This window comes from Panthera tigris, chromosome D3 (genome assembly GCF_018350195.1).
Source record: "Panthera tigris isolate Pti1 chromosome D3, P.tigris_Pti1_mat1.1, whole genome shotgun sequence".
In the NCBI taxonomy this organism is placed as follows: Eukaryota; Metazoa; Chordata; class Mammalia; order Carnivora; family Felidae; genus Panthera; species Panthera tigris.
In genome coordinates this window covers 66,123,279-66,138,016 of record NC_056671.1, presented here as the reverse complement: position 1 = coordinate 66,138,016, position 14,738 = coordinate 66,123,279, and the positions used below count along the sequence as shown (strand labels likewise).

The window sequence follows — 14,738 nt, the reverse complement described above, 5'->3', positions numbered from 1 at the left end:
TACACAATTAAGAGACTTCTAGTCTTTTTCATTAATTCCTATATACATTCTTCAAAGAAACCTGAGAACATTAACACGCCTCCCGCAAAGTTAACTCCCAATTCTTACCCATCAGGTTCTAAAACGAAAAAACCAAATCACACAGTTTATTTTTCAATTCAAAACTAGAAAAGGAAAAAAAAGTTGGCTCGGTCTATTACAGTTAATTTAAAAATTACAAATATTTGGATAAAGAACTAAATAGAAAATATACTAATAATTTTCTAAGTTACTGATAAATTCTTAAAATACTGACCATTTTCTGAGTAAAGTTCCTGATAAATTATTAAAATAAAGGTCTTCATTGTTATATAAACCACCTATCCTTCCTCTTACAAAACAGAATTAGTTTTTCCAACGTTGCAACTTCATTAAGTATTAAAATAATTAATCTGTTTCATATTGAGAAGTTATGAAATTATAAATTTGAAGGGAAAAACCAATAAATTTTTATTGTAAGCAAATCCAGCAGAAAGCAAAATTTGAAACAAAAACAGTATTAGCAAAGTTACATATTCCTACTAAAAAATTTCACCCTAATTTAGTGGCTTCTCACCAACCCAGAAAACATAAAATACCAGTATTTCCCAATCTCAGGCCACACATAAAAACAGCTATCATACTGCAAGACTTTCAATCCTGTGATATTTTCTCCCCTTTGACATACTCTGTGGGCCCTTTAACATGCCAAAGGGCCATTTATTTTCAGTCTGGGGATTAAAAACAAAATTAAATTGGTAGTACATTAGCTAATACAGTTAGTCACCAGTAACTTAAAAACCCATTTAATACATACGCTTAACAGAGTGACCATTTCATCTATTTCCTCTAGAGGTACTCTTTACATCAAGGTACCAGACAATTTCACTGAATGATGTCTGTCAGGTTTACTGCCTCAGGCAGTGAGCTTTAAGTTAATGCTCAAGATAAAAATTCATCTATGTAGCAATGAAAAGTCCTCATGCAAGCAATCAAACTCTGTTCTTATCTGCTTTCTCTACAATATCTTGCATAGTAGGTACAGAGTATATATATCCTCAAAAATTAATTCATTCTTCCTACATACAAATGTTACTGAAAGTTGTAATTCATTAAAGACTAGCAACAAATGCATTCATTAAATGACATACGGAAGAATGACATAAAAATGTTCATGCAGTGCATTCATCATTTATGATCTTCAGAGTGGGATTAATTACATGATTCCCTCCTTTGGAATCAGAAGAGAGTCAATGTTTGGGGAGAATAAATGTTAAGAGATTCTCAAAGAATTCACTACTTACCTATCTGGATTCACTAACATTCCCTATCTTATATCTTATTTATGTTTTTGGCATGAAAAAAGCATAAAGATGAGGATCACTCCTATTATCGTATAAATGTGGTTCTATGTTCCAACCATATGTAATGAAACACAAGCTAAAATTATCCAACTCTGCTGTTTTGAATATCTATTTTTTTTAAAAGGAACTGTTTACTATTGTACTTTTTAAAACACCATCAAAAGAAACTTACAATAGCCAAAAGCATATTCCTTCTTACACAATCCAAAAAGCAGATAGTTAACACAATTGATTTCTGTGATAGATTCAAAGCTTGTTCTGTAATATTCCCATTTTTGGTCAAGTTAACTGGAAAATGTTATGTCTTTGGGAATTCTACTGTACTGTCAGCATTTCAACAAGTTGCACAAGAACCAAAGGGCTGCTGTGATAGTTCTTGGAAATCAGGCATCTGCATGCCCCAGACTGGGTGAGAAGGGTAATTCTTTGGATGACTAGTTGCATTTTAAGTTCCCTGGGTTCGACAGCTGCTTGTTCTCTTCACCAGTGTCAAGGTGAGTTAGCTCTTCCATCCACACGCAAAATTTCTCCTCTGTCTGCCTCTGCATCTTGGAAAAACAGCCCATGGTCTCTTCTAGGACGCTGCCTATGCAATTCCTATCATACACAGCATCCCTGTCAAATAATCCTGGAATTTCCCTGGGCGCTCCTTCAGTTCCCCCATTATGACTGAAGTCAGCTTTAAAGACATTGAGGCCATTTGATAAAACATCATTAATTCAGAAAATGTATTTTTATTAAGACAAGCTTATTCAGGAAAATGACTTGAGCATTACTAAGAAGAGCCATAAAAGCACTGATAAGCAGCACTTAAGTTAACTAAAGTAATTCTGAGAAAAATTAAGTAACACTACCATTTTTCACAGCTTCAATATTATTTGCCCAGTAAAACTTGTATTCTGTTACTATACAACTAATCATTAATCTGTAACAGTGGTTTTCAACCTTTGCTGCACATAAAAACCTGTAGTGGTTTAACAAATACCAAAACCTAGGGCTCCCAGGCATTGAAGGTTTGTTTTATTTTGTTTTAAGCTCTCCATGTGATTTTATTGTGTACAACCTCAGTTGAGAACCACTGTATCCTTGAGTATTTGCACGGTCTAGACTTCAAAATTCTGAAAGCTATTTTCACAGCTGACCCCTAATAAATCAGTATACAATTAATTCTCAACTGACTGATTCTTATCAAATGTTCCTACATGATGTTAAAAAATATTCCTTATAGAAAACCATGCAAAGGATATACACAATCCATGTATATACCTCTGGGTCAGCTTTGTTACAAACCCTGGTCTATGCAAGGTGCTAAATTTATGCCTTTAAAAAACAAAACAACAACAAAAAAAAGGTTCTGTGTTTAAGTTTAGGATATGCTACAAATCATATCCTCCCCCTCTTAAAAACACATTAATGTCTCTGAGTTGTACTGCAGTAAAGAAACCTGTTTCCACATGGTCCAGCACTTTTCCAAATGTGTGAAGAGTCTACAGCTATTAATATCCAGTAAGAAGTCATTTCATGGTATTCCAGTTTAGGATATGCAGTTTTACATAGTTTTATCCTTGAACTAAGTAAGGTTATCTTTGGTCTGGACTGGATCCCATAGAATTTGGGTTCCCAATAAAACTAATTATGCTGATGGGGCGCCCGGGTGGCTCAGTTGGTCGGGCATCTGACTTCGGCTCAGGTCATGATCTCACAGTCCATGAGTTCCAGCCCCACGTCAAGTTCTGTGCTGACAGCTCAGAGCCTGAAGCCTGCTTCGGATTCTGTGTGTGTCTCTCTCTCTCCCCTTCCCCCCTCACACTCTGTCTCTGAAAAATGAATAAACCTTAAAAAAAAAAAATTAAAACTAATTATGCTGAACTCTTCATTTCTTTAGGGAGCTACTAAAAATGTTACCTCTTCAAAAAATAAGTAAATAAAAAATAAAAATGTTACCTCTTCAGACCACTCGTGACTACTGTACTATCTAAAATAGCTTTTTGACCCCATTCCTAGTCAATCTTTAACTCTTATATCCTGCTTTATTATTTGTAGTGTATATTCTGACAGCATATGATGAATTCACTTATTATCTGTCTGCTCAAAAAAGATGAAGTTTCATGAGAGCAGAGACTTTTCATTCACTACTGCACTCACATGCTGCAAAGCAGGTGCTCATATATTTGCTGAATAAATGAATGATGGAATCAATCAACCTTGGCCTTATACCATCTACTTATAGCAAGAAGTCTTACAAAGAACAGCCCTATGAAATGCTCTATAGTATTTACTCCAGGGTGTTTCTGAAAATATGGTTCACTTTATGTCATAGTGGCTTTTTATGAAGATGCAAAAGAAAAATTTCCCAGGTCTCAGTATCAAGAATAGCAGTGTTTCTCCTAGAAAATGAGAACTATTTAATCAGCTTTGCCACCTCTTCACAATGCCTAAAAGGCTATGGGAAAATTTCTGGCCCATACTTAGCAAATAAAAACCTCATGTAGTTTATTATTCTCTAAGTTCATATTATTCCTTTTCCCCTGACTACTCCATCCCTTGTCCTCACGTTTTAAAAAAATCTTGTTTACACAAAAACATCCTCAAGAGGAACATACCTTTCCCCAAAATTTGTATTTGGCTTATGGAAACACTAAATGGAATTTATTTAATTTTTTTTTAAACGTTTATTTTTGAGACAGAGAGAGACAGAGCATGAACAGGGGAGGGGCAGAGAGAGAGGGAGACACAGAATCTGAAACAGGCTCCAGGCTCTGAGCGGTCAGCACAGAGCCCGACGCAGGGCTCGAACTCACAGACCGTGAGATCATGACCTGAGCCGAAGTCAGACGCTTAACTGACCAAGCCACCCAGGTGCCCCTAACTGGAATTTAAAGAATATGAAACTTTCTTTAAGCAGTTTATCCATTATAAATGCTGGGGGAGTTTAAATATATAGGACAGGAAATTAAGATGGCTACTTGGATCTGTTTCAGATTCTGGCACTTAGTTTTCAACAAACACTGAAAAATGGGTATTTAAAAGCTAAATTCAGAACATGGTGTAAGATTGCTTATGCTAGGGACAGTGACATAAGTTGTGGCCTTGTAGAGATGACTATCAGCAATAAACACTGGTAAATAAGACATTTTAAAGTCTTAAAATCAAGGACCAATTAATTATACATTTGTCAAGACCCACAGAATGTACAACACCAAGAGTGAACCCTGATGTAACTATGGACTCTAAGTGATAATGATGTCAATGTAGGTTCATCACTACCTCTGGCAGGGGATGCTGAAAAGGAGGAGTCTGTACGTATGTGGGGGCAGGGAATATAGGGTAAATCTCTGTACCTTCTTAGTTTTACTGTCAACCTAAAACTGCTCTAAAAAATAAAGTCTATTTAAAAAAAAACAGGGACCATATTATAACTTTAAACACACGTATGTCCTTTTATTAATACTAAGATATATCCTATTTTGAGAAAAAGACTTACTGAAAGCAAAGCTTATGCTTTTGCATATACAAAGTTAATATAGGCACTCAACTTTAAGGAGTTAGGAAAAGCAGGTGGAAAATAATACCTTAGTGCTTTAACATGAGATTACCAAAGGATACCCACCAGTAAGACTTCAAAGCTGCCAAATTTAAGATCACATTATCCAAACACTGTACCGAGAAACAATGCATGCTTTTAAAACAATCACTTAAATGGAATAAAAGAAAAAAGTGCTTATACTTGTTAAATTAATACAGAACTGTGCTATAGATTTTATAACTAATAGGATTTTTAAAAACTAGAGTCCACTGTTCAGAACTTGATACCCATTAACAATAACGCAACTCAATTGAGACAGATAACCAGTTTCACAATGACTTTTAACTATGTAGGAGACTTAACATCACCACTTAACTGAGTAGCTCTCAGCCCTGGCTGTTCACTGTAATCATCTAGGGAGCTTTAAAAATGCAAGATCTCAGGGCACCTGGGTGGCTCAGTCGGTTGAGCATCCAACTCTTGATTTCAGCTCAGGTCAGGATCCCAGGATTGTGGGATCGACCCCCATGTCGGGCTCCATTCTGAGCATGGAGCCTGCTTAGGAGTCTTTTTCTCTCTCTCCCTCTGCCCCTCTCCCCAGTGCTTGCTCGCTCGTGTGCTCAAATTTAAAAAAAAAAAAAAAAAAAAAAATGCAGGGCACCTGAGTGGTTCAGTCAGTTAAGTGTCTGACTTTGGCTCAGGGCATGATCTCAGGGTTCATGAGTTCAAGCCCTGCATCAGGCTCTGTGCTGACAGCTCGGAGCCTGGAACCTGCTTTAGATTCTGTGTCTCCCTCGCTCATGTGCTCTCTCTCTCTCTCTCTCTCAAAAGAAAATAAACATTAAAAAAAAATTTTTTTTAATGTGCTATCACATATATACATAAAATCCAAAATAACCAAACTCATGAAGTAGATTGTGGCTGAATAGGGAGATGGGTGAAGGTGATCAAAGGGTATAAACTTCCAATTAGAAGATGAATAAATTCTGAGGATGTAAAGTACAGCATGGTGACCACAGTTAACAATGCTGTATTGTATATTTGAAAGTTGCTAAGACAGCAGATCTTAAAAGTTCTCAACATACATATTATAACTACGTGAAATAACAGAAGTGTTAACTAAGCTTACTGTACTAATTATTTTGCAATTTATACATACACCAAAGCATCACATTCTACATCTTAAACTTACATGATGTTGTATGTCAACTGTATCTCAAAAAAGCTGGGAAAAAATGCTGATGCCTTGGGTAAGACCCAGAGATTCTGATTTAATTGGTCTGGAGTGGGGCCTGGGCATCATTAGTTTTAAATGCTCCCAAGTGAGTCTAACATATTGTTAGGTTGAAAACTGCATGGATTTTACCTGCACTGATTGCATTTACTAAGCTGAAAATAGGCAGTTTTCACCTGATTGCTACATCTCGGTATTTTGTTATCAGTGTATTTACTGAGTGTCCAAAATAGCTACCAAAATACAGTAAGATTACAAGAGGCTTAAAATGGGAAAGTGGGGCTTTTACCCACTTAATATGCAATCTAGGAAAAAGGTTATGGGACTGCTTATGTGGGTTTGGGGTCATCTCCGTGAATTCCCAATGCTTAAATCAATATAAACAATTTTCCAAGTAATTCAATCCCCAATAGGCTAAGAACCCTCACAAATCAACAAGAAAAACAAATGTGGCAGGAGGAAAAGGTGCAAAGAACATGAACAGAACGTCTGCTGAAATAACAAATGACCAAACAGAATTTTTCAGCCTCACTAGTGATCAAAGAAATGCAAATTAACACTAAGATACAATTCTTCCATCAAATCAGCAATATATTCAACAGAAAGAATATAATGCAACGAATACACAAACTCCTGAACGCAATAAACAATATATTTTAAAAAGCAGTTTGGCAATTATGTGTCAAGAGCCTTTAAGTATTCATACCCTTCCCTAATAGCAAAATAAAAACAGCCCAAAGGACCAATACTGGGGAATTTATTTTATGGTTAGCTAAATAATTCAAAATCCATACATTGTAGGGAGAATATTATATTTTGTTAAAAAGTTCAAAACCCAACTTTAAGAGAGAAAGGAAGATGGACATATACATATTGTGATAGTTTTGTTACATATTATGGGAAGGCAACATACTCAAATGTTAACAAAAGTAGAATTGTGACTTTAATCTTCTACTTCACATTTTTTCTATTTTCAAAATTTTCTACAAGGCATTTACTACTTAAAAAAAAAAATTCTTTTTCATTTCCAAGCATGAGTTAATTGATCAAGCCTAAGTCTAAGTCTTTACCTCAGAAAAACTGTGAGCTAAGATGATAGTGTATCATGATGCATTTCAGTGCATAAATGTGTATGGTGAGTAAGGGGTACTGAGATCCTGGCTTCACTGGGGCTGAGCCTGGCCACATGGACTGAGAATTCAGGTGATCTTAGCCAGTTGTCCTCAACAGCCCTCCTCCTCCCCCGACATTCTCCAAAATAGATCAATTAGATTTTCTAAATGCAAACCTGCCAAGACAACTGACCCTTACCTACGAAGGCAGATACTATTTTGGTACCTCAGTCTGAAAAGGCATTTATATGGTAGACTATTAAACCACACAAAAGCAGATCATTATAGCCAAGACAAGATGAAGCCACCCTGAGGTTTAGTCTATGCTAAATATTTATCAAAAATAAGTTACTAGAAAAACTTTTCCTTGCTGTCCACGTACACTGATGGACACAAGTTAGTCTGTTCAGAGAACTAATTTCTTGAACTTAATGAAGTCTGATGTCCATTATTCATATTCACTAAAATCAAAATTCCCTGCAAGAGCATACTTTACAGAACTAGTCTCAACTTAGAGTGATTTTACAGAGAAGTGACATTCTGTCCCATCCCCTTCCCCCATCACCAGAAGAAATAATGCTCTCACCATAAAACTGCAAAGAGTGATCAAGAGTACAAAAAGGTCATCTATAAAGATAAATGAGACATTTGATTAAAAGCCTCAAATACTCAAGGCTACCATGAAGCATTTTCACATTCATATTCACTACAAATACTCTATTTTTGCTCATCTCTAAGTTCCTCACATGCAAGAACTGCCCGAATTATCTTGATATGGTATCTACAAACAGATTCTTAAAACAGCAATATGGGGGCGCCTGGGTGGCTCAGTCGGTTAAGCGTCCGACTTCGGCTTAGGTCATGATCTTGCGGTCCGTGAGTTCAAGCCCCGCGTCGGGCTCTGTGCTGACTGCTCAGAGCCTGGAGCCTGTTTCAGATTCTGTGTCTCCCTCTCTCTCTGACCCTCCCCCGTTCATGCTCTGTCTCAAAAATAAATAAATGTTAAAAAAAAAAAAATTAAAAAAAAAAAAGAAAAAAAAACAGCAATATGTTCTCAAAGACTTCAAGGAGAGAATGACTTAGTGTGGATGCTACGCTGCCTGTCAGTTAACTAAAAACCAAAAATCCTCATAAACCTCTGTTTCCAAATATCAAACTCAATTACTAAGCATGATCAGACACTGTACAAGTCTGCATCGTTATCTTCACTCTTTAAAAGAAAATGCATTAATTGTAAATTATTTGGCATAAGAGAACATTTAGCATAATTCCTTCAATATTTATGCTGCTAACAAAGCTTATAAATGAAGCATTTTCTGAATTACTAAATCAGTTGTGCCTTGATGAAAAAGTATAACAAGAATCTCAGTTTCTACTTTTCCTCCGGATTTTCATTCTGTGTAAACAGCTTATTCAAATTTCAAAATCTAAGAGATTCCATCAGGTACATCCAGTTTAAGTTCACCTGAATGTCCATGTTGCTGCCCTCAAGTCAGTTCATAATTTATTCTATCTTTATAATTTATATAACTCTTCAACAACTGCCCTAGCTATAAGGTTGAGTATATCCCCTTCCTGAAGTCATAATGTGACTCAGGAAATTGAGGGGTACATTATTATTACATTACAAATGCACACTGTCACAATTTTTTAGGGGTAGCAATATAGACAGTTGAAATGAACTTCCTAATATTTAAACTTAGGCTGTTCCCTCTTTTGCGCTTTGCATACCCACGTATATGAACAGTACCTCCTGAAACATGTGGTGTGCAGTGTAGGCAGTCATATACAGTGGCCCAGCACCTTACCTACCATTTGATTCTCCGGGATTACCTTAGAAAATTCCACAAACTTTCAAAAGCCACAAACTTACTAAGTGGTGTAAGCAAAAGAAATTAAATCATAGATTCAGATAATTTACTTTGGTGTTTTGGTTTGCATACACTTCAGAATAGACAAGAAACAGACTGGTGTTTTAAAGTTTTACACACTGGTGAAAGTAGTCAATTACCAAGGAAGTTTGGATAATATACACAAAGCATACCTAATCTACATAAGCCAAACAGGGGGAGTGCCCATAAAGACATTTCTCATTCCACTTCCATAACTGGATCTATTGTCAAAGAGAATTCTGTTCACCTGCCTTCTTTTCTCTTTCCATAAGGAGGTAAAATATTGGTGTGGTACCTAAAACTCTGTTCGGTGAGTGAAATTAAGCACTGTATTGAAGATTCATTATGATCTTAATTAATAGATTAGAACACAGGACATGAGAATGCAGGAATAAACAATTTTACAGGTGTTAATCAAGCTTTCTTAAACACATTATTAAATGTAAAACTGAAATATACCTAGAACCTGCTGGAGAACCACCCCAAAATCTGCTCTCTCATGCTTTCAACTGATGAACTTCAATTAAATCCCCTCCCCAGCAATTTTAACACAGAGAACTACCAAAGGAATTCAACAGATATTAAAACAGTAAGCATTTCTAATTGTTAAAAACTCATATTTAATGTACTATAAGGATGAGACTTTTATTATGAGATGAACACCTATAAAATCATTGTTACTGAGTTTATAGAAGTTTGGTTGGCTATAGGTTTAATTAACCAATATGATTTTTCTTGAAATATTCTTTGTATTATCAGCAATATGCTGTCTTCATGTGTAGAAACAAACATTCCAGAAAACTAGGAGGAAAAAACAATCACCCATAAAATTTTAAAAACCAAAACCTCCCCCTCTTTAATGTAGCAATAAACAATGCTGTCATTATCTATTAAATGCCATGTAGTTTATAAAATGTTCCTAATCATGAGTCTCTTCAATAATGAGAATTCGCCAATTAAGAACCGCTCAGACTTCGTCTTTCTTCCACCTTGAACTCTCAAGACTGCCTTTGTAGTACACAGTACCAAATATGGTAATATGGAGAAAGCAGGTATGTCAAACATGTAATAAATTACAGACGCTTACACCAATAAGAGCTAGAATAAACAGATTTCTGACAAACTTCTTAAAGCTTGGGGGATAAAGGGGGGAATTCTGCAAAAAGCATTCTTTTCAATGCAAGTGACAACTTAGAATAGAAAAATGTGCCACAAGGATAACTATCTTATCATGCGCTGAACTGGAGGGAAACGCCTAAAACTACGGTTTTTGGAGGAACAGTTATTAGAAAACTTTAACGGAAGATAGAACGTGTTATTTCAGACACCATAAGCTCGAGTACAGTGGCTATATAATAAAGCAAGGTGCCTATTCCTGAGGAGGATTTACTTAGTAATAATGCTGATCAGTGAGTATTAAATCTAAGCAGTGCTAAAAAGGCAATGATGGGAGTTCAGGTAATGGGTTACAGAGAAAGGAAATTCCATTACTTAAAAATAATCTTGTCCCTATTATTAACCATTCAAATATTTTTTTTTGCTGATGTGCAAAAGTGCACTGGAAACCTCAGAACAGGTTTTTAAACTGGCCATGTCTTGTTAATACACTGCAGTCTTCAAATTTACACAGAGCTGCAGGTCTCCTGGATTTTTTCAAGTGTCACTCATCTAACTCGGCCTGACAGCTTAGAAATGCCATCGGTTGCTCTACAGTCAGTTTAAAAAACATCCTCTACCTGGTATCTCTGCAGTGATTGTCTTGCTGCTCCCTGAAACCTCTTCATCATCATCTGATGAGCTCGTGCTTGAGTCACAAGTCAGGTCACTATCACTGGTACTACTGTCCTGCAATAGGTTATATTTCTTCCGCGCAGCAGCCTCCCTTTTCTGTCTCAGTAGCCTGATTCTCTCCTTGTGCTTTTGGCTCCGATGACCTTTAACCTTGGGGACTCGGCCATTCTGTTTATCACTGGATTGCCGGTTTTTCTTGGCAGCCATAGTAGATGTTTCACTTTCAGATCGGGACCGCCGAGATTTGCGCCCAACAGTGGCACCAGACACTCCAGAAGGGTCTCCTTCCACTGCTGTTTCTGCCTGGGAGGGCTCATTCTCTTCTGCAGAAGACAAGGTATCTGAATCAGCCAGGTGACCACTAGAGGAAGGGGAAAGCATGCAGTGATTAGAGGAGTCACTCTCATAAACTCGGCCAGTTGTTGGCTTGTCACTCTCTGTGGATGCTAACTGAGACTCAGAAGAGTCCCTTCTCAGTTCCATCAACAAGCAGGGCATTGAAGAAAGAACTGCAGAATCCACTACCCCATCTTTCTGAACTTGAGATTCCAGTTCTACAGATCCATCTTCCTCCTTAGCTGTCTCTTGTTCAGATGGTTTCGGTGGGACTTCAGACTCAATGAGTTCTTCGACTTTTCCCACTGCCTCCTCCATCTTCATTTCAGACTTTCAAGTTCAATCATGGAGCAGAGTCTAGGAAACTAGGTCAAAGATGCAACAGGAAAGCAACCTGTACAAAAACACACAAAATCAATAAACAGAAATAGTAGATTATTTAATGAACACAACATGCCTTTCTAAATGGGTAGCAAAAATTACCATCACACAGGCCTTTAAAATATATGTTTATCTGCCTGGTTAAGTCAAATTCAAAGGACTTATTAGTATCACCAAAACACTAGCATACACAATTACTAATAATGGCACAATATTAATCCTTAATTACTGAACTTGCAAGCCCAGCACAAGCATCCAAAGATTTTCAACTTTAAAACCTTATTTAAAATGGTCCAAAAAGAGAGCCTCAAAACTCTGATAGTTAAATATGTACATTCTGACTTTAACATAAAGGAAAAAGAATGCTTCAAAAAAAAATCTGGGAACGAGATTTTTCAAAAGTCTCAGAAACAAGTTAACTATACTCAATAATTTTATACTCAAATCCTCAAAGAGAAGAAGCTACAGTGGAGTAACATCAAATGTACACTTATGTTTAAAATTTTTTTTTTAACATTTATTTATTTTTGAAAGAGACAGAGCATGAGTTGGCGGGGGGGGGGGGGGGGGGTGGCGTGCAAAGAGAGAGAAGGAGACACAGAATCTGAAGCAGGCTCCAGGCTCTGAGCAAGCTGTCAGCACAGAGCCTGATGCGGGGCTCGAACTCACAAATCATGAGATCATGACCTGAGCCAAAGTTGGATGCTCAACCGACTGAACCACCCAGGGGCCCCCAAATGTACACTTGTGTTTAAAAAAACCTTCAACCACATGCATTTGGCAAATGAGCACCCAAAGTAACTCTGCACCAAACCTATTTGCTATTCCTCTCAGGAAGAGTTGCTCTACAGGGGTATTAAGATGCCAGGCCTGGAATGCCTGGGTGGCTAAGTTAGCTAAGTGTCCAACTCTTGATTTCAGCTCAGGTCGTGATCTCACGGTTTGTGGAATCGAGCCCTGTGTCATGCTCCATACTGGAAGTGTGATTCTCTCTCCTTTGCATTCTCTCTCTCTCTGCCCCTCTCCCTGGATTGCACTGTCTCTCTCTCTCTCAAAATAAATAAATAAACTTAAAAAAAAAAAATGCCAGGCCTGATGATACTGTTTCCTCATGGTCCTTCCTGTTCCCACATGCCTCTCATCAGGCTGAATGTGAGCCTAGTGTTTCAACATGCTTTATTTCATAAACAATAGCCACTAAATACAGATCAACTACTTTGTGAACCTAGTACACTCTAGTCTATGAATGACTTAAGGGGTTGAAGAGAAAACACCCTACATACATTTTCCACCTTTATATACTAACTTTAGAACCTAACATCCTTCCCCCATTGAATGTGCTACAACTCCACTTACTCATGGAGACACAGGACATAATCTTTAACCGCAAGATTTGTGACCTATACAGTCTTCATTAACTGGTGGTTTGGTTTTAAAAGGATGATGCTAAGAATGTACAAGGCAAGTAAATACCTCACTCTGTACATGTGATGTTATAGAAAGCAGTTACCATGATGTCCCACTGGTAACAGACAGACACAAATACTAAGCTACATGTACTCATCAGGAGCTGTAAGACAGCTCTGCTGCTTCACTCCATCAAGTTACTTGACAGTTCAACATATGGTAGACAGCAACTAGAAGATACTTGGAAAATCCTTTTTTTAATCTAACATGCCAAGGCTGCTTTTTCCCTTACCATAAACATGAATAATCTGTATTACTATCTTTTGTTTTTCATGGCCTTGTTCTCAGCCGCTGATAAAACAGACATTCTGATGAAGATTCCTCAACATATTCATGAAAACCAGAACATTCACGGCCACTGGAAACATTAATTTAAAACAATCTCATATGCAGCCTATTTCATAAGCATATTTGCATCATTACTAACTTTTTGAGTTAAATAAAAATGTAAGCATAAATGTTATTCCTGACACCATTCCAAAAGGAATGCAACACCTCTGAAAGCCAACAGAGGGAGTAAAAGTTAAACCAGAAAACTGCCAGTGTCATAACTAAAGCACGCTGGCAATATAACAGGAAATAAAATATTCATACATATGAAATACCCCATATATGAGGAATAAACCAAGAGTTTTCTAGCGAAATAAAAACGAGAGTTGATTCTTCTGCATAGAATGAAGTTAATATTTCTGGAATAAAAAATTTTCTTATAGCTGAAATATTTGAGAAATATACTCAAGTGAAATTAATGTCAGCCATAAAGCACAAGAATCAAAAGTCTCAAATTAATTTTTGAAAGCAGAAGGTACTGGAGCTTTTAAAGTATATAACATCAGGTTGAAAAGTAAATATGGGGGCGCCTAGGTGGCTTGGTCGGTTGAGTGTCCGACTTCAGCTCGGGTCATGATTTCGCTGTCTGTGAGTTCGAGCCCCGCATCGGGCTCTGTGCTGTCAGCTTGGAGCCTGCAGCCTGCTTCGGATTCTGTCTCCTTCTCTCTCTGCCCCTCCCCAACTTGTGCTCTGTCTCTCTCTGTCTCTCAAAAATACATGTAAAAAAAATTTTTTTTAAATTAAATACGTTAACATGACCATAAAAATCTGGTTTCTTCAGTAGTGTGGGTAAGACAAATAAATCTAAACTGCTTTTCTTTGTAGGAAAACATAACATTATCAGTATTTTCAATATGACAAATCAATCAAATGATTATCTTTCATTTCAAGATCCTTATATCTAAGAGTTAGTTGAAATTTACAATACACCAGTCAGAATAGCTAAAAATTAACAACTCAGGCAACAACAGACGTTGGCGAGGATGCAGAAAAAGAGGATCTCTTTTGCACTGTGGTGGGAATGCAACTGGTGCAGCCACTCTGGAAAACAGTATGGAGGTTCCTCAAAAAGTTAAAAATAGAACTACCTACAACCCAGCAACTGCACTACTATGTATATATCCAAGGGATACAGGTGTGCTGTTTCGAAGGGTCACATGCACCCCAATGTTTATAGCAGGCTATTGACAATAGCCAAAGTATGGAAAGAGCCCAAATGTCCATATGTATGTGTGTGTTTATACACACACACAATGCACACACACAATGGAGTATTACACAGCAATC

At 37.1% G+C, this 14,738-nt stretch overlaps 1 protein-coding gene across 5 annotated transcripts in view; it reads right to left on the bottom strand.

Annotated features, from left to right (window-relative positions):
* The window catches only part of CD3H18orf25 (chromosome D3 C18orf25 homolog), an 85,297-nt gene that overhangs the window by 35,594 nt on the left and 34,965 nt on the right, over window positions 1-14,738 (bottom strand). For all 5 annotated transcript variants that reach the window (XM_042963064.1, XM_042963065.1, XM_042963069.1 and 2 more), the window contains exon 2: window positions 10,883-11,667. In XM_042963064.1, coding sequence (XP_042818998.1) covers window positions 10,883-11,597 — 715 coding nt within the window. In that variant the 5' untranslated portion in view covers window positions 11,598-11,667. The remainder of the gene's footprint in view (window positions 1-10,882; window positions 11,668-14,738) is intronic.